Below are 19,618 nucleotides of genomic sequence, written 5' to 3' on the forward strand. Positions count from 1 at the left end.
CATCTAGAGATTATCTTATCTTACATTTCCCTATCTTTAAGAATGTGATATATAAAACAATTAACTCTGATAATTTCTTCTATCAAGGCATCAAAATTTGGAATTCTCTTCCTAAATCAATCAAGTTTACAGATGATTACCTAACATTTTAGAAGTCTTCTAAAAACACATTTCTTCAGTCTGGCCTTACTGAACACAAAGCACTCTATTTGAACTTCATCCATTACCTTTTCTTAATTTCAATTCATCCTCTTTCCTTCTTTCCCATCTAGTCCTGCCAAATTTTGCTCTCACCTATCCACCCTTAATTATTTGCATGCCCTTGAGATAGTCCAAATCTCTGGTTACTTAATACACATGTATTAATTTGCTTCTTGAAGTTATTGTAATTTGTGTTATATTCTGTACATTGTGTTTTTATTCACTTTGTTTGTAAGCTACATTGAACTTAAGCCTATTTTGGGCTACTGTGGGGTATAAATGTCATAAATAATAACATAATAATGAAGCATATAATCTAAAACAAACCTATAGGCCACATTTATTATTTCAGTGAATAGAGGTAATAGAGAAACAAATAGTCATGGATCTGACTGATTCTTTAAAGAACTATATCAGTTTCCCCATTGAAATAGTTTATGAGTTCACTTTGGGAGGCAGTAATTCACCAAATCCACAGCTAATATTCAATAAAAAGTATCAATTTGTTGTTTTATAGTTAACAATATAGACTGGATAAAAATCCAGCTTCGGTTTATTTTGCAAAATTAATGCATTGATATTGTATTCATCTCTGGCTTAAGTGATGCTTTTGCTGTACACCTGCTTCTGTCTTATATAAATTCTTATGGGAGACGAATGGTTTTACAGTGTCTTCTCATTACTTTGTGTTTCGGTTGAGCACATCAAACACCTCACAGAAAAAAGTCAACTCCAAGAACAGCTTTATGAGCTTCTAATATTGATTTCCTGGTGGTGAAGCTGCTGGGAAACCCTGAACAGATAGTCCATGAAGTGCTATAAATATTCCTTGCTGCTTCCCTTTCTGTTTAAGCATTCTGTTTTCTTTTCTTCTGTTTCGTTTCTAGAGAGTAATGAAGTCTTTGTGTTGCTATTCTGGGAATTTGGAATGAAGTAATATAATAGTTCTTTATTGCACAAAGACCCCAAGCAACAACCTGGTCAATATTCAGCACTTTTTTAAACACTTACCATTGCCAGCTTAGTTAGTCGTGGATATTCAATGCCAAGCCATGTTGAATGCACTGGCATTGAATATCCAGGCATGGCCGGACTGAAGGTAACAGCTGGCACCATTGTTTCCTCAAAGCTGAGCAGGAGTCCTTCATCTACAGTCTTGCCAGTGGGTGGTGCTATTTCATTATCCCATTTTCAATAGCAAGAGACAGGGAAGCTCTGCAGGACTCCAGGGAACATGCCTGTCTCTAAAGATTGAAGACATAATATTGAAGCACTACCCCCCACTGGCAGCAGTGCTGTTGGAGGACTCCTGCTCAGCTTAGAGGGAAAAGTGGCTGGCACTTATGTGGGTCTCAGCCAATATTTCACATACATAAGTGCACTACGCACTATTCTCTAAGGGTAGAAACATACACATGGACGAAGCATAGGAGGAGTGTGAGGTCTGCCACTTAAGAATGCAACTTACAGAATACTGTTAATTATGCACATTGCTTGCTGCACAGGCGTATCCATTTATACTTGCCATTGACCTGGTGTAAAGGGGTGCGCCTATATTTAGGCATGGCAGTATGGGTTTACGCTTGTATTCTGTAACAGAATCTGGATTCTCTTATGCAATGCTGTTACAGAATAAATGCTAAATAGTAGTAGTAGTAGTAGTAGGATGTCCAGTTATAAGAGCATAAGAGTAGCCATACTGGGTCAGACCAATGGTCCATCTAGCCCAGTATCCTGTTTATCAAACAGTGGCCAAGCCAGGTCACAAGTACCTGGCAGAAACCCAAATCGTGGCAACACTCCATACTGCAAACCCCAGGGCAAGCAGTTGCTTCCCATGTCTGTCTCAATAATAGACTATACTACTACTATTTAACATTTCTAAAGCGCTACTAGGGTTACGCAGCACTGTACAGTTAACAAAAGGACAGTCCCTGCTCAAAGGAGCTTACAATCTAATGGACAACATGTGAAGTCAGCTTACAATCTAATGGACAGTATGTGCGGACAGTCAAATTGGGGCAGTCTAGATTCCTGGGTAGAGGTACAATGGTTAGGTGCCGAAGGTGACATTGAAGAGATGGGCTTTGAGCAAGGATTTGAAGATGGGCAGGGAGGGGGCTTGGCATATGGGCTGAGGAAGTTTATTCCAAGCATAGGGAGAGGCAAGGCAGAAAGAACGGAGCCTGGAGTTGGCGATGGTGGAGAAGGGAACAGAGAGGAGGGATTTGTCCTGTGAGCGGAGGTTTCAGGTTGGAGCATACGGGGAGATAAGGGTAGAGAGGTAGTGAGGGGCTGCAGATTGAGTGCATTTGTAGGTTAGTAGGAGAAGCTTGACTGTATGCGGTACCTGATTGGAAGCCAGTGAAGTGACTTGAGGAGAGGGGTGATATGAGTATATCGGTCTAGGCGGAAGATAAGACGCGCAGCAGAGTTCTGAATGGATTGAAGGGGGGATAGATGGCTAAGTGGGAGGCCAGTGAGGAGTAGGTTGCAGTAGTCAAGGCGAGAGGTAACGAGAGCGTGGATGAGAGTTCGGGTGGTGTGCTCAGAGAGGAAAGGGCGAATTTTGCTGATGTTATAGAGAAAGAAGCGACAGGTCTTGGCTATCTGCTGGATATGCGCGGAGAAGGAGAGGGAAGAGTCGAAGATGACTCCGAGGTTGCGGGCAGATGAGACTGGGAGGATGAGGGTGCCATCTACTGAGATAGAGAGTGGAGGGAGGGGAGAGGTAGGTTTGGGTGGAAAGACAATTAGCTCTGTCTTGGACATGTTCAGTTTCAGGTGGTGGTTGGACATCCATGCAGCAATGTCGGATAAGCAGGCCGATACTGAGGCTTGGGTTTCCGCAGTGATGTCTGGTGTAGAGAGATAAGCTGGATGTCGTCGGCATAGAGATGATACTGGAAGCCATGGGATAAAATCAACGAGCCCAGGGAAGAGGTATAGATCGAAAAGAGAAGGGGTCCAAGGACAGATCCCTGAGGAACTCCAACAGAGAGCGGGATGGGGTGGAGGAAGATCCATGAGAGTGTACTCTGAAGGTACGGTGGGAGAGATAAGAGGAGAACCAGGAGAGGACAGAGCCCTGGAACCCAAATGAAGACAGTGTGGCAAGAAGTAAGTTATGATTGACAGTGTCAAAAGCGGCGGATAGGTCGAGGAGGATGAGGATGGAGTAGTGACCTTTGGATTTGGCAAGGAACAGGTCATTACAGACTTTAGTGAGTGCCGTTTCTGTCGAGTGTAGAGGGCAAAAACCAGATTGAAGCGGACTTTTCCTCAAGAAATTTGTCCAGACCTATAACCCCCCCCCCCCCCCTTTATGGTTTTACTAATTTGGTATCTATGAGAATTTTTTTTAAATTGGTAATAGACCATTGATGAGACTTGGGTGTTAATTTAATTGGTCCTTGTAAAGAATTATAGAGGAAGAAAACAAGGCCAGACATGACCTACCAGTGGAAGAGGTACAGGCTGGTACTTTAACGAATTCTGGGCACACTTGGGACTGATTATAGAGGGCATCGGTAGGAAAGGGATGGAAAGTTCAGGTCAAAGGTATGGAGGTGTGGAGCTGATGTTGGGTAAAATATGTGAATTTATATGTGCCCAAAGATCACATCTGGACAGACTGATGAGATAATTTTGTATTTTCCTGCTGCCATTTACTGTTTTCCTTTGTCTTTAAAGCTTCATTTTGTTCCAAAACATACATTAACTAGTCTGTATTTTTTTTCTGTATTTCATAAATGACAGTAGGTAAATTTATAATGAATTTTTAACGCCTTTAACCGGGTTATTAATTTGGGCATGGAATGGATGTTGGGCGAGCATTTCAGATGCAGAGAGGTAAATCCAGGAAGTCATCTACTACTACTACTACTACTACTACTATTTTAGCATTTCTATAGCGCTACAAGGCATACGCAGCGCTGCACAAACATAGAAGAAAGACAGTCCCTGCTCAAAGAGCTTACAATCTAATAGACAAAAAATAAATAAAGTAAGCAAATCAAATCGATTAATGAGAACGGGAAGGAAGAGAGGAGGGTAGGTGGAGGCGAGTGGTTACAGTGGTTACGAGTCAAAAGCAATGTTAAAGAGGTGGGCTTTCAGTCTAGATTTAAAGGTGGCCAAGGATGGGGCAAGACGTAGGGGCTCAGGAAGTTTATTCCAGGAGTAGGGTGCCAGCGAGACAGAAGGCGCGAAGTCTGGAGTTGGCAGTAGTGGAGAAGGGAACAGATAAGAAGGATTTAACATGGAGCGGAGTGCACGGGAAGGGGTGTAGGGAAGGACGAGTGTGGAGAGATACTGGGGAGCAGCAGAGTGAATACATTTATAGGTTAGTAGAAGAAGTTTGAACAGGATGCAAAAACGGATAGGGAGCCAGTGAAGGGTCTTGAGGAGGGGGGTAGTATGAGTAAAGCGACCCTGGCGGAAGATGAGACGGGCAGCAGAGTTTTGAACCGACTGGAGAGGGGAGAGGTGACTAAGTGGGAGGCCAGCAAGAAGCAGATTGCAGTAGTCTAAACGAGAGGTGACAAGGGTGTGGATGAGGGTTTTGGTAGAGTGCTCGGAAAGAAAGGGGCAGATTTTGCGGATGTTGTAAAGAAAGAAATGACAGGTTTTGGCGGTCAGCTGGATATGAGCAGAGAAGGAGAGAGAAGAGTCAAAGATGACCCCAAGGTTTCGAGCTGAGGAGACAGGGAGAATGAGAGAGCCATCAACAGAAATAGAAAACGGGGGGAGCGGGGAGGTGAGTTTGGGGGGGAAAATGAGAAGTTCGGTTTTGGTCATATTTAATTTCAGGTGGCGTTCAGGTGCACAAGGATGGTACTAGAAACCATGGAACAAAATAATATTACCAGAGGAATAAGTATAGAGATAAGGGGAGGGTCAAGAATGAAGGCCTGAGGAACACCAGTTGAAATGGGATTGTTACAGACTAAGGCCCAGACGCACAAAACCTAACGAGCCCACAACTTGCGTTTTAAACTGGTTCCAGCCAGTTTTAAAACACAAGTAGTTCACCCAGGCATGCACTAAGGGCATTTTCCCTGCCACGGTAGCAGGCAACGAAAACGGAATGCAAATGATTGAAAAGCTATATAATGAGCTGCACTACCGTTGCAGCCCATTATAATGAGATGCACTACCGTTTTTCCGATTCCCTTACCGTAGGAACCCTAACGAGATGTCTGACCTCTTGTTTAGGGCTCCTGTGAGGGAATCGGAAAGGAAAAGGGCCCCCAAAAAAGGTAAAAAAGAAAAAAAAAAAGCAGGGAACGCATGGAGGGGCGTCCTTTAAGGACGTACTCTCCCTGCGCTTCTGAGAGACGTCTTTTTTTTTGCATTTTTTTTTAGCTCTGCCGGCGCTGGTGTTTTTTCCCCCCTTCTATTTTGTCTTCGCCGCCCCTCACAGCAAAACTTTATGTTTTCCTGGTTGCCGGAGAATCGGGGACGTCCCTTTAGATTAGGCTCCTCTTCCTGGTCTTTCAGCCAATCAGAGCGCGTTTCGCTGACAACAGCCAGCTAAGCCCGCTTTGATTGGCTGAAGAGACCAGGAAGAGGAGCCTAATCTAAAGGGACGTCCCGATTCTCCGACTCAGGTACCGAAGGACTAGAGAATGCAAGTGAGCTACAACAAGTAGCTCATTTGCATTCCCTATCGTTGATGCATTCCCGTTCCCTACCGATTCGCTATGGAATCCGGTAGGGAACGGGAATTACTAATGTCTTTAATGCATCTGGGCCTAAGGGTCTTCCACAGAGGAAGCACTGAAAGTGTGATTAGAGAGGTGAGAAGGGAAGACAAAGCTGAACCATAGAAGCTGAGTGAGAACAATGGGTGTAACTCTTCAAGGCGCCACCTAGCTTCAGGCAGCAAGAATGCATGTAAACGGTGGTATTCTAGTCATTTATGTGGTGTAAGTGGCCTCTTTAGAATACTGAGTAGCAGAAAAATATGCACCCTCTTTTGATGGCAATACTTTGGCAATGGGTGTATGCAGGGCTGAAGCATGCAAAAACCTGGTTAAATTATATTCCCTAATTTACTCATAGTCTGGCTGAGATCTTGGTACAGGCATTTATATCATCTATTCGGCTGGCGTAAATGATTGTGCCTTAAATATAAGCACAGCTTTTGTCACTTGTGCTAGCACTCTAAAAATAAAAAGCAGGTGCCTATGTTTTTTCAAAGAACTGGCTTGAAATAGACACCTGCTTACCCTCTATCCTAGGCACTTTGCTTTAGACCGTCCTTATAGGTTAAACTGTACAGTGCTGCGTAACCCTAGTAGCGCTTTAGAAATGTTAAGTAGTAGAAGTAGAATTACCCTGAATGGGTGTAACTCTATATAGTGCAACAAAAGCTGGCCCAGAATGCTGGATGCTAAGCAGGAATTCTACATAGCATCTGGGCACCTATATTCCATTATAGAATACTAGCATAAGTTAGCATTTTTAGAAGCCAACATTTAGGTCACCATCAGGCTCATTTTCGAAAGAGATGGACATCCAAAAAGTGACATAAATCTGCACTTGGACATCCATCTCTCAGAGACGTCCATCTCTCAGAGACGTCCAAATCAGTATAATCGAAAACCGATTTTGAACGTCTCTAACTGAAGTCCGTCGCAAGGATGTCCAAATTTCAAGGGGGCATATCAGAGTGTGGTGAAGGCGGGACTTGGGCATTCCTAAGGCTTGGACGTCTTTGACCCATAATGGACAAAAGCAGAGACGTCCATGATTACAACTTGGATGTTTTCACCCAAACCTGCTTTTATTAAGAATAAGGCACAAAAAGGTGCCCAGAATGACCAGATGACCACTGGAAGGAATCGGAGATGACCTCCCCTTACTCTCTCAGTGGTCACTAACCCCCTCTCACCCTCAAAAAACATTATTAAAAATATTACTTCCAAGCCTCAGATGTCATACTCAGGTCTATGACAGTGCATGCATGTCCCTGGAGCAGTTTTAGTGGGTGCAGTGCACTTCAGACAGATGGACCCAGGCCTATAACCCCCCCCCCCCCACACACACACACACACACGTTACATTTGTGGAGGAAACAGCAAACCCTCCAAAACCCACCAGAAATCCTCTGTACCCACATCTAGGTGCCCCCCTTCACCCGTAAGGGCTATGGTAGTGGTGTACAGTTGGAGGTAGTGGGTTTTCAGGGGGCTTGGGGGGAGGGCTCAGCACACAAGGTAAGGGAGCTATGTACCTTGGAGCATTTTATGAAGTCCACTGCAGTGCCCCCTAGGGTGCCTGATTGCTGTCCTGGGATGTCAGGGAGGCCAGTGCACTACAAATTCTGGCTCGTCTCGTGTCCAAATGGCTTGCATTTGGACGTCTTTGGTTTTGAAAATCACCGAAAGTCAAAGACGTCCAAATCTAAGGACGTCTAAATCCAAGGAGTCCTTGGTATTTTTGAAATGAAGATGGACGTCCATCTTTTTTTTAAAATGAGCTTTTCCCCACCTCCGGATTTCGACATTTTACAAAGACATCCAAATCCCTACTTAGACGTTTCTTTCGAAAATGCCCCTCCATTTGTATGGCAGACATAAGTGCGTGAACCTAAATGCACGTATGTACTCCCAGATTCTATATATTGCATATAGTGTTCTGCGCTGTAATCTCAGCATATTCCATAACAACACATGTAACATAATTGGCTTAACAAGCCAATCAGCATTTTTAACAGCACTTAAACAATAATGAGCACTAATTGGCAATAATTAGAATTTACACACATAACTCAGTAAGCATATCCTATAATGAACTGCAACTAAATTCTAAAGCATGCAGTTCAAAAGGGAAGAGGCTATGGGTGGGGAAATAAGTGTTTCATGGGCGTTCCCAAATTTATGCGCATTGTGATAGAATATGGCCCACTCTGTGTAAATCTATGCACATAGGTTTACGCCATTTTTTCATTGGTGTAAATAGAGGCACTTAGTTCTAGGTGCTGGGCTATCAACTAAGCGCATTCTATATACTACACGTAAATCTTATAGAATGTGTTTAGGCGGAAATGTTTTCCACGCAGATATTTTAAGCACCATATATAGAATCTGGCCCTTAGCGTGTAATTGACACTATTCTAGAACATGCACATGTAATTGTGGGAGGCATCCATATGATCACCCCCTTGCATTTGCACACTGTGCAAGTTGTGCGCTAAGATTCTAGAATCCCACTTAGTGCACAACTGGCACTTACGTGTGAATCTCTAACATTCATGCGTGCAAGTGCTAGTATTGTTTAATCTGAACACACAAAAAAGGTGCTTACATTTAGGCCTTCGTGTTAAAGAATGAGGAGGAATGTGTCTAAGAATAGGTGGTGATCAAGTCATAAACTTTGCAGATAGATTAAGAAGCACAAGGACCGAGTAGAGGTCTTGGCCATGAAGAGGTCATTGGAAGCTTCGGCAAAGGCTGTTTCTATGGAATAAAGAGGGCAAATACGTTCAATAGATTTTTGTCACTGAAGATAAAATCTCTCTCAAGCATGTTCATTGTGGCCACATTGAAAACCAGACTGGTTAGGAGTGCCTCCAAGACCGATTTAAGAACGACTGGTGTAGAGGCACTGGCAAATGTAAAGAAGCTCTACTACCTCCAGTGACATAACCTTAGTGCTTGAAATGAATTAATTAAAGGGAAGGCAGTATGCACATAATGTTGCCTTCTATAGCATGGCTTTTCCAGCCTGTCTTTGGGACCCATCCTCCCTCCAGCCCAGTTGAGTTTTCAGGATACTCACAATTATTATTGATGAGGTAAATCTGGCTACATTGGAGCCCTGGTTTAAGTATATTCAATGGTTGACATGGGAAGTATGTGCAGAGGAAACTGTTTCATACAGTTGCTCACTGTACTACTCAGCCTACTTACTCCATTGTTGCCTTCCTTGCGTTCCTCCTCTTGTTTGTGAGCCTTAGCCCAGAGCTACCTACAGCCTTAATTCTGGGACACCTGACCACCCCTAACCTGCCACTGCCAAGGCTGAATGAAAGTGGCAGAAATTGAGAGCACAGGTAAAAGATAGCTTAGGACTAATGAGAGATTTATTTTTGAGGGGGAGGGTCTGAGCTTGGACAGGTGAACATGTTAGGAAAGAGGAAGACAAATTCTTTAGGGAAGATTAGTATGGTGTGACAGGAGGGGGAACAGAGGTAGAACACTGAACACTGTGGGAAGGAGGGAAAGAAAGAGGAGATCAAGTGGGTAATACTGATGCTGGGCAGATGGTAGGTGTGAGGCTTAAAAGGAGGGGTGGGTGCAGGACGGTTGGGAGGAGAAAGTGATGGGGAGAGTTTGGGGAGTTAGGGAGGGAATAGAGGAGGATGGACATAGAGGGGAATGTGAGGTTAGGAGGGGAAGAGAGAGAATGACTGCCAGGGAAGGTGAATACAGGCTATGGGGGACTGAGTGAGAGACAGAGAAACAGACTGCTAGGTTGAAAGAAAAGAAAAGCAGAGTGTGACTTAAAGATGGGGATAACAGAAAGTTCAAATGATGGGGTAGAGAATGATTGAGTGATCAGAGTTGGGGATTGAATGAGAAAGAGTGCTGGGGACAGGGTGAGAGAATGCTGGGATAGGGCGGTGGAGGGGTGATTTAGAGAGATACTTCTAGGGATGAGTTTATTGAAAAAGTGAAGAGAGACAGCTGAGGTTGGGGAGATAGACTGCTGGTTTTATCTTACTAGCAGAGAGGTGAAGGGTTTATTGACTTGGGGAAAGGAAGCTGACTTATAGTGCCAAAAGTAATTGTCCTTCATAAGAGAGAATGTGTGTATTGAACCTCCTATTGTGAATTTCAGTACACACCACTATTTCTCCCATGCAGTTATTGTGGATACCCTGAAAAATCCAGTGGCCGGGGGACTGCAAAAGCAGGCTTGAAAAGCTATGTTTTATAGTTAAGTTTTACCATATGGTTCTAGATTTTCATGAAGAAGCTGAGCCAATAAGGAATTGGCCTTAATGCATCTATGAACATACCGTTCCAATATTTCTATTTAAAAGAACAGCAGTAGAATTTCATAGATGCAGCTGAACAAACCCAGGACTGGCTCAGCCTGTCTCTGATGACTTGGAGCCAGCTGGTAGCCCTTTTCTTTTGTTCCTTGAAGATTAGGCTAGTGTGTTACCCATATAACACCTAGACGAGCTGAGAGAGAATATTAAACCTGAACGGACAGCAGCTCTTGCTTTAAATCAATCTCTTCCTTCAGTCGACCCAGATTGCGCATTATAAGAGCAATCCGTTTCTTGCACTGAATCTGACCTGAATCTCATTAGCTTTTCTCTCATCCCCTTCTTGCAGAGGAATCCACTATACCTCCAATCTGCCAGAAACGTGACGGTGAATATTCTTAATGAGACAAAAGTTGTGACCCAACTGGTAGCAGGTAAGAATAATAAAAGGCACAAGGAAATTCTAATGAGACTATGGTAGCTTCATGGATTGCAGTATAAGAAAAGAGTCATTTGTGGGCAATTTAGAAATAAGTATTTTATTTAGAAATAAGGTGTTTACCTACAGAAAAGGCTCTATAAAAACGTCATGGGAGCATTGCTGGGGCCCAGGATAGAGAAGCAGAAATACTTTTCCTTCCATAAATTATATCTGCAAAGTATGGGAAAAGAAAGCTTCTTGTGGGGCTGACTGGACAGCTAGGGAGTAATTTTATGGGGCCCTTTTACTAAGCCACAGTAAAAAGTGGCCTGCGATAATGTAGGCACATGTATTGGGAGTGCGCTGGGCTTTTTTTGTAATTGGACAGAAAAAGGGCCTGCGGTAAAAATGAAACCAGCACACGCCCAAAACCAGGCTGAGCCCTTAATGCCAGCCATTGATCTAGCGGTAAAGGCTCACGTGCTACACGTGCGGTGACTGGTTGGCGCATGCCAAGTGCCAGTTACCGCCGGAACTGGCATGCGTAGGAGGAAATAAATAATTCATCCACACGTTATGAGCATGCACCAAATCTAAAATTACCGCCAGGAGGGCGCACTGGCCTGGCACTAGTCTCATTTGGGCACGCACTGCACGCACATAGAGCCTACCACGGCTTAGTAAAAGGGCCACTATGAGGAGCGACCTCGTTTTAGGGCTCCACCGGTAAACATTAGTACGTGCAGACTGTGATACATGCTGAGACGTCCTGCAGTAAGTTCCAAATGTGCGCATACAAACCACGCACTAAATTTTTAAAAAGGTTTTCTGGGAGGGGCCGTTTCTGCGGTAATCAGTTACCGTATCTACATTGCCGTGTGCTAACTGATTAGCATAGGATTAGCGCATGAGCCCTTACCACCAACAAAATAAGCGGTGGTACGGGCTCACCCACTAATTTTTGGTAATGGCCATGCGCTAATGGCAGATTATCCGGGGCATAATTGAAAGAGAAGGACGCCCATCTTCCGATGCAAATCGGGAGATGGGCATCCTTCTCTCAGGGTCGCCCAAATCAGCATAATCGAAAGGCAATTTTGGGCATCCTCAACTGCTTTCTGTCGTGGGGACAACCAAAGTTCCCGGGGGCGTGTCGGCAGTGTACCGAAGGCGGGACAGGGTATGCTTAAGAGATGGGCGTCCTCGGCCGATAATGGAAAAAAGAAGGGTGTCCCTGACGAGCATTTGGCCGACTTTACTTGGTCCAATTTTTTTCACAACCAAGCCTCGAAAAGGTGCCTGAACTGACCAGATGACCACTGGAGAGAATGGGGGATGACCTCCCCTTAATCCCCCAGTGGTCACAACCCCCTCCCACCCTAAAAAAGAAATTAAAAAACATTTTTTCCAGCCTCTATGCCAGCCTTAAATGTCATACCCAGCTCCCTGACAGCAGTATGCAGGTCCCTGGAGCAATTTTTAGTGGGTGCAGCGCACTTCAGGCAGGCAGACCGAGGCCCATCCCCCCTACCTGTTACACTTGTGGTGGTAAATGTGAGCCCTTCAAAACCCACCTGAAACCCACTGTACCCACATGGTGCCCCCTTCACCCTTTAAGGGCTATGGTAGTAGTGTACAATTGAGGGGATTGGGTTTTGGGGCTCAGCACCCAAGGTAAGGGAGTTATGCACCTGGGAGCGATTTCTGAAGTCCACTGCAGTGCCCCCTAGGGTGCCCAGTTGGTGTCCTGGCATGTCAGGGGGACCAGTGCACAATGAATGCTGGCTCCTCCCATCACCAAATGTCTTGGATTGGTCATTTTTGAGATGAGCGTCCTCGGTTTCCATTATCGCCGAAAACCGGGGAGGACCATCTCAAAAACGACCTAAGGATGACCATCTCTAAGGTTGACCTAAATTTCATGATTTGGGCGTCCTCGACCGTATTATCGAAATGAAAGATGGACGTCCATCTTGTTTTGATAATACGGGTTGCCCGCTCCTTTATGAGGCCGTCCTGCGAGGACACCCTCATAAAAACTTGGGCGCCCCATTCGATTATGCCCCTCCATGTCTCTGCAGTTCCGTCAACACTGAACGGAGTTTTAAATTTTTGACCGACTAACCCTGACGCAGTGTAACGAAACGCTGGCCATCGTCGGTCATGGTCTAGTTTCTGGTTGAGTTGGAAGAAAAAGACCACGCAGCTAAGTATTTAAAGCTGACATTTTTGCTAAATTTGCGATTCAATTAAATCCACGGGTTTTTTGCCAATGATGATGAAGCCCTGATCTACTTGCCGATAGCTGGAAGCTTCTTGAAACTTTTTCCTCCCTTTAAATTATTTTCATTGCTAATTTACCATTATAAAAAGGAATCTATATTTATTTGTAACATTAGTACATGACCATTAATTCATAAAATGAAAATTTGGCCTTTTTCCCGCAATGGTAAAAATAGCCATAACACACAGGAAAGACATGTAAGGGTGAGCTAAGACCACGTTCTACTGCCACTTTGTAAAAGGGCTCCTCAGGGAGCAAGAACACACATAATTAACATGGGAACATAGTAGATGATGACAGATAAAGAGCTGTGCAGTCCATCCAGTCTGCCAACAAGATAAACTCATTACATATAGTATGATGTGATATATCATATGTATACCTGATCTGGATTGGTATTCCAGTCATTACACATGTATTGTAAACAAATACTTGCATAAATAGCTATTCTCTGGCTGAGTGGTATTCTATAAACATGTGCCAAGAGGCAATGGCGAGAACTTTGCAGGTGGACATTGACATAGGCAGATTTTGGCAGAATTATGTGCATAGATGATAAAATCTTATGATCTATGTACATTCTTTTGCAATCTAGAAGTGCTCAATTATACCAGCTCTGTGTCTGGTGTAAGTCATTGCATCTAAAATATAGGTTATGCCAGTATTTTCTTTATAGAATTGGTTCAGATAGGTGCACAATTTACACCTAAATCTAGGTGCTCCCTTCTAGAATTACCCTCCATGTTGTTAAATGGAAACTCCATGGACAGTTTCCCTTTTGAAATCTCTTTTGCAACCTCTCCACATACTAAGAACCTGTACCCCTGCGAGTTTAGAAGGAGCTCTGAAAGTCTCCCTCCTAAAGTTTGGCTGTCAAGGAGGCTTTTCAGTGCTAAAATTCAGAATAGTGAAATGGAGTCGTCCAAGAAGGTTCTTTTAGGAGCAGAGTTCATCAGACAATGTGCTGATATCTTGGGCTGATGATGGCTTTGGAAAGAATGACAAGCTGCCTGAACACAGGGTCAACCTATGGAGGTAAGCACTGGCTCAGGGCACCAGAGATACAGGGTGCCTCTCTATTCCCTCCCCCATCTGCCTGACCACTTACGGTCTGGCATTCCTTTCTTTCTCAATTCCCTCCCCACCACCTCACCCTCGGACTACCTTTATATTCCTAGAGAACGCTAGCAGTAGCAGTGATCCATACACAATGCCTGCACCTGGTACAGACCCTTCCTTCTGTCACGTTCCGCCCCCTCTGACACAACTTCCTGTTTCTAGCAGAACACTCGCAGCAGAGGGGAAACTCTGGGCCAGGCGCTGGCAGTGTATATGGATAACTGTCACTGCTCGCGTTCTCTAGAAATATAAAGGTAGACTGGGGGGAGGAACATGGAGAGGGAGGGGAAATGCCAGACCATGGGTGGGGAGGGGGGAGAGAGTAGGAGAGAATCAAATACCCTCCCTTTCCCCCACACCCAGCTAAAAAAATCTGCAGGGGTTCACAGTATACATGCATTTTACCACATTGGAAAGGAGCATTCCCGGGGCTCTGTTTAGGTTTGAAGAGTAAAACACATTCATGTATTTTCAAATCCACATACTTAATTTTATTTCCATCCTACCCCGGCAGAAAATAGAGCTGCCAAGTACTCAGGGAAACTTGTGCTCCTGTAAGCAAGTTTTCAAAGAAAAATCAACCTGTGCATTTCCCTTCAAACATCTACAGAATTTTCACCTATGCAGCCTATTGAAAATTACTCGTTCTTTCCAACAAGGCCACAAGATTATTCTTCTGCTCAGCACAAGACTTTGTCACAGACTGTTTATTTAAAAGTCTTATATACCATGTACAAGCCTCCAAAGAAACAAGTGGTCTGCACCAATAAAATAATAAAAACAAAAATACTAGAAAAGAAAACCCCAAAACAAGCCCAACCAATCCTACCAACTAACCGACCAACACCACTATCCCACAAACCCTCCTAACCTGCAAAGGTAGACAATACCACCCCCATCTCCAATCTATACACCCCAGACTCAAGGAAATAGCCAAGGGGATAATATTCAGCCCTCGGTAGTAAGTGATTCACAAGCCACTTCCAGGTGCCACAGATGTTCAATGTTTGGGCATACATGGCTCCAAGCATTGAATATCTGGACTGTTCTAAGCATTTCTACGTGTTTTGGATTGGAGGCTTTTTGTGCCGATTATGGATTCATTACTAAGCATTGAAATAGCAGCACTTAATTTTAATCTGAGGCCTTTTTCCTTTGTATCAACCCAACAGTGAATTATCAATAGTAAAAGTAGTTTTGATTTCAATGGAGAGTATGTTTGATATAATTTATGTTTATAAGTTCCTCTTTTTTGTGAATTTGTTGGGTAGCAAGAACTTAAATAGATACAGATCGTAGAAACTTCAGGAGTACAACTTACCAGAATGGCAGGATTTCAGGGGCAACGCCTCCCAATGAGTTTGTTTTCAACATACCATGACAGTAATGGACCTCACTCCTAAGTCAGTGTGTGTGGACTATGATCTCAGTCTCTCACGTCTACTGCTAATTCTCGCCATAGTACTTGCAGTATACCAAAGAGAGCTTTCTCTGGCGTTCATAAGATGTTACAGGTATAGGCAACCTAACGAGAGTTGCTTGGAAATTGCTTTTATCAGGTCCGTGGCACTGAATATGATGGGAATTATTTCTGTACCTTTCAGCCACATTTTCTTGGTCTCTGACTGGGGCTTGAGGATCTTCTTTCTCTCAACACTACGTACTGGATTATCACTTGGCACTGACACCTGTCTTATTAGTACAGCAGGAAAAGAGCCTCAAGAACTGATGTGGAGGATAATTTTAGTAGAAGACCTGTTTTTCAGCAAATTGCCTGCGTCAGGTTTATATGTGTTCCTCCACATATGAAATGAACCCAATCAAACGATACACTCTAATATGCACAAACATCTGTAGAAAAGTTGCTTAATTCACTGGCAGCCTAAGAAGCGCTGCACATGCATAGAAATCATATGATGCAATTATGGCCTCTCTTATTGGTGCCATTCTTGTGCTTTTCTCTTTTACCACCGTGTCCAGTTTCCTTGCATCATGCTTATTGGTTGGAATGGAAATGTCCCAGTTGATCACAGCCTCTTCGTCTTCCATAATTCTCATAAGATCATGATGTTAGTGTTTTTCCAGAACACCGAGGTATATGGGAGGCTTCTCTTTGAACTCTCTGTCTCCCTGTGGTGGTACTGGATAGGTCCCTTCTCCTGATCTCCTTGCAAGATATTATTATTATTATTATTATTATTATTATTATTACATTTGTACCCCGCGCTTTCCCACACAATGCAGGCTCAATGCGGCTTCCTTAGGTGGACACCCACCTTCTTCCTTATTCATGGATCCAGGCTGAGTACCTCAAACTTTTCAATTTTCCCCTTTTCCTGGAAAATATTGTTTACTTTTTTATTGGGATTTATTAACCGCTTTTATGAACAGATTCGCTCAAGGTGATATACAGCAGGTCCAGTTTAGCGTAAAACTTACAATTTTGTTAACATCGTAGCAATAGTAAAATGACCAAATATAAACATAAATGCAATAAATTAGGTAAACTTGGAAATATGATGTCAGTACAATACAAACAATACTATAATAGAAAGCCTGGAAGAATGTTCAAATAACATAGATATAATACGAAGTCAGCATAATACTAATGAAACACCTAATAAGCACACATTAGAACATGGAAATGACATAGTTATGATGTTAATGCTTTCTATGTAGCCGAGGGGCCAAATACAGATATATAGATGAAGACAAGATGAGTCAGTTGGGCTAAATAGATGGGTGGCTATACTGAAGGCAAAATTATTGTACAGTTAAACAAGATATGAGGAACTGGTCTAAGTTATTGTGTGTGTAGCAAGCTAGTCCAGGTGCGAAGTGAGTGTTTAATCAATCACTACATGTATTATAGGTTTGTTACAGGATTCTAGTCCAAAATATCACAACATCTTCCCACTGCTTCCACCGAGTACCTCTAGTATCTGTGCCAGTGAACCTCTTTACAAAATTTTAAAACACTCAAAAATCCCTCACTACCAAACCCTCTGCAAAAAAAATGCTCAAGGAGTAGCCTAGTGGTTAGTGCAGTGGACTTTGATCCTGGGGAACTGGGTTCAATTCCCACTGCAGCTCCTTGTGACTCTGAGCAAGTTACTTAACCCTCCATTGCCCAAGGTACAACTAAGTACCTGTATATACTATGTAAACTGATTTGAATGTAGTTCCGAAAAAAAGCCCAAAAAACACAGAAAAGCGGTATATCAAGTCCCCTTTCCCTTCCCTCTCTATGTGTTTTGAATGCACCAGGGTTCAGTATCTCCCTCCATAAACTGAACTTCCCAGAAGGTAAAAAAAGATGCACTGTGTCAGTCCCACTCACTCAGGAATACAACAAACTGACTAGAAGCTGGACTTCTTCAGGAACACTTGTTTGTCCCTTAACACCTCCAGTGCTTCAAATAACAGTTCTACTGGCTCTTCTTTCAGTCCTTCCCTTGGTCTGTAAGCCTCTCCAATGCCTTCACCTAGTTAGGCCTATCTGGCCTAAAGGAATTGCTTCACTTTCCCTATTGGCCTTCCCATTAATCCCTCAATTACATCACAGGATGGGAACTCCCACTCTCAGCAATAGACATACCAGACTCATTTTCTATTACATCACATTGTTTTATAACATACAAACATGCTAGGGTTAGGTTGCAGAAACATCCTTAGCATAAATATGGAGGACAGTTTGGAGGCCAACGGGCTTATTTTCAAAAGAGAAGGACATCCATCTTTCGACACAAATAGGAAGATGGACGTCCTTCTCACAGGGTCATCCAAATCGGTATAATTGAAAGCCAATTTTGGACGTCCCCAACTGCTTTCCGTCGCAGGGACGGCCAAAGTTCAAGGGGGCGTGTTGGAGGCGTAGCAAAAGCGGGACTTGGGCGTGCCTAACACCAGGATGTCCTCAAGCCAGGATCGAAAGAAACAAGGACAACGCTGACACTTTACCTGGTCGTGTTTTTCTTACGACCAAGGCACAAAAAGGTGGCCGAAATGACCAGATGACCAGTGGAGAAAATCGAGATGACCTCCCCTTATTAACCCCCTCCCACCCACATAAAACATCTTTAAAAATATTGATTGCCAGTCTCAGATGTCATACTCAGGTCCATCACAGCAGTATGCAGGTCCCTGGAGCAGTTTTAGTGAATGCAGTGCACTTCAGACAGGCGGACCCAGCCCCATCCCCCCTACCTGTTATGTTTGTGGAGGAAACAGCAAGCCCTCCAAAACCCACCAGAAACCCAATGTACCCACATCTAGGTGCCCCCTTCACTCTTAAGGGCTATAGTAGTGATGTACAGTTGTGAGTAGTGGGTTTGGGATTTTGGGTGGTGTTGGGGGGCTCGGCACACATGGTAAGGGAGCTATGTACCTGGAAGCAATTTATGAAGTCCACTACAGTGCACTACGAATGCTGGCTCCTCCCACGACCAAATGGCTTGCATTTCGTCATTTCTGAGATGGACGTCCTTGGTTTCCATTATCACCAAAAATCAGAAACGACCAAGTCTAGGGACGACCAAATTTAAGGATTTGGATGTCCCTGACCGTATTATCGAAACAAAAGATGGATGTCCATCTTGTTTCGAAAATATGGGTTTCCCCGCCCCTGGATCGGGACATTCTGCGAGGACATCCAAATCGAAACGAGGATGTCCCTTTCGATTATGCCCCTCCAAATGTTCTAAAAGATTTGTCCTAATTGTGTCTATAGAAGGAAAAAAAAATAAGATACATGGTACATAAGGCCATTACAATCAGAACTGAACCCCAGGCCTCCCTCTTATAATCCAGACTGAATATTCCAGTTTGGAGATGATGTCTGACAAAGTATTGCATTCTTTACCATATTTTCTTCTTCTATAAATAGAGTAAACCAGAGATGGAGGGAAGAATTGCTGAGTGGCAGAGCCAGTAATCCATAAACTTCTTGTTTCTACATTAGATTGGATTGTCTGACTTGCTTACAGAACATCTGGCCTGCAGTCACAGCACTAAATAATGAAATAAGTAGCTTCAGTAAGCAATGATTTAAGCTGCAAGAGAGAAAATCACCTTGAGGAGAGGAATAAATTCAACCCTAAACTCCCATATTCTCACATTCAAAAGGAACTTATTGAGCTTGTTGATGATTGGCTATTTATTTGCGCTAGAATGATCGGTTTGCTTGAATGATTCTCTTTTGACAGAGCCGAAGTCCTCCGACAACTTTTATACAGTGATAGACCATACTGCATGGCATTTACTGAAAAGCATATAAAAGCTAAGGGATACAGACTGTGTGCTGTATGATTTTGAGTAGGACTGAACTTTTCTGGCCACATCATGGTAATCCTGTTTTATATATAGAAGTGGCAAGGCCTGAGGCAAATCAATTCATATCTAGGGATGGGCTGTCATTTGCAAGTACTAGTAGTGTATTCAACAGGACACTTCCGAAGAGGACCACGTGAACGATGAAGATTTAAAACTGTTTGTTCCATAAAAGTACTTAAAAGACTCGACACAGCACTGTGTTTTGGCTGTAATGCCTGCATCTGGAGTCTCGATAAATCTGCTTCCTGAGGTTGTT

At 43.5% G+C, this 19,618-nt stretch overlaps 1 protein-coding gene across 1 annotated transcript in view; it reads left to right on the forward strand.

Annotated features, from left to right (window-relative positions):
• The window catches only part of SGCD (sarcoglycan delta), a 255,517-nt gene that overhangs the window by 126,898 nt on the left and 109,001 nt on the right, over positions 1-19,618 (forward strand). Inside the window, 1 exon segment of the mRNA XM_030211794.1 lies at positions 10,557-10,641. Coding sequence (XP_030067654.1) covers positions 10,557-10,641 — 85 coding nt within the window.

The sequence above is a fragment of the Microcaecilia unicolor genome, chromosome 8 (genome assembly GCF_901765095.1).
Source record: "Microcaecilia unicolor chromosome 8, aMicUni1.1, whole genome shotgun sequence".
NCBI classification, from domain to species: Eukaryota; Metazoa; Chordata; class Amphibia; order Gymnophiona; family Siphonopidae; genus Microcaecilia; species Microcaecilia unicolor.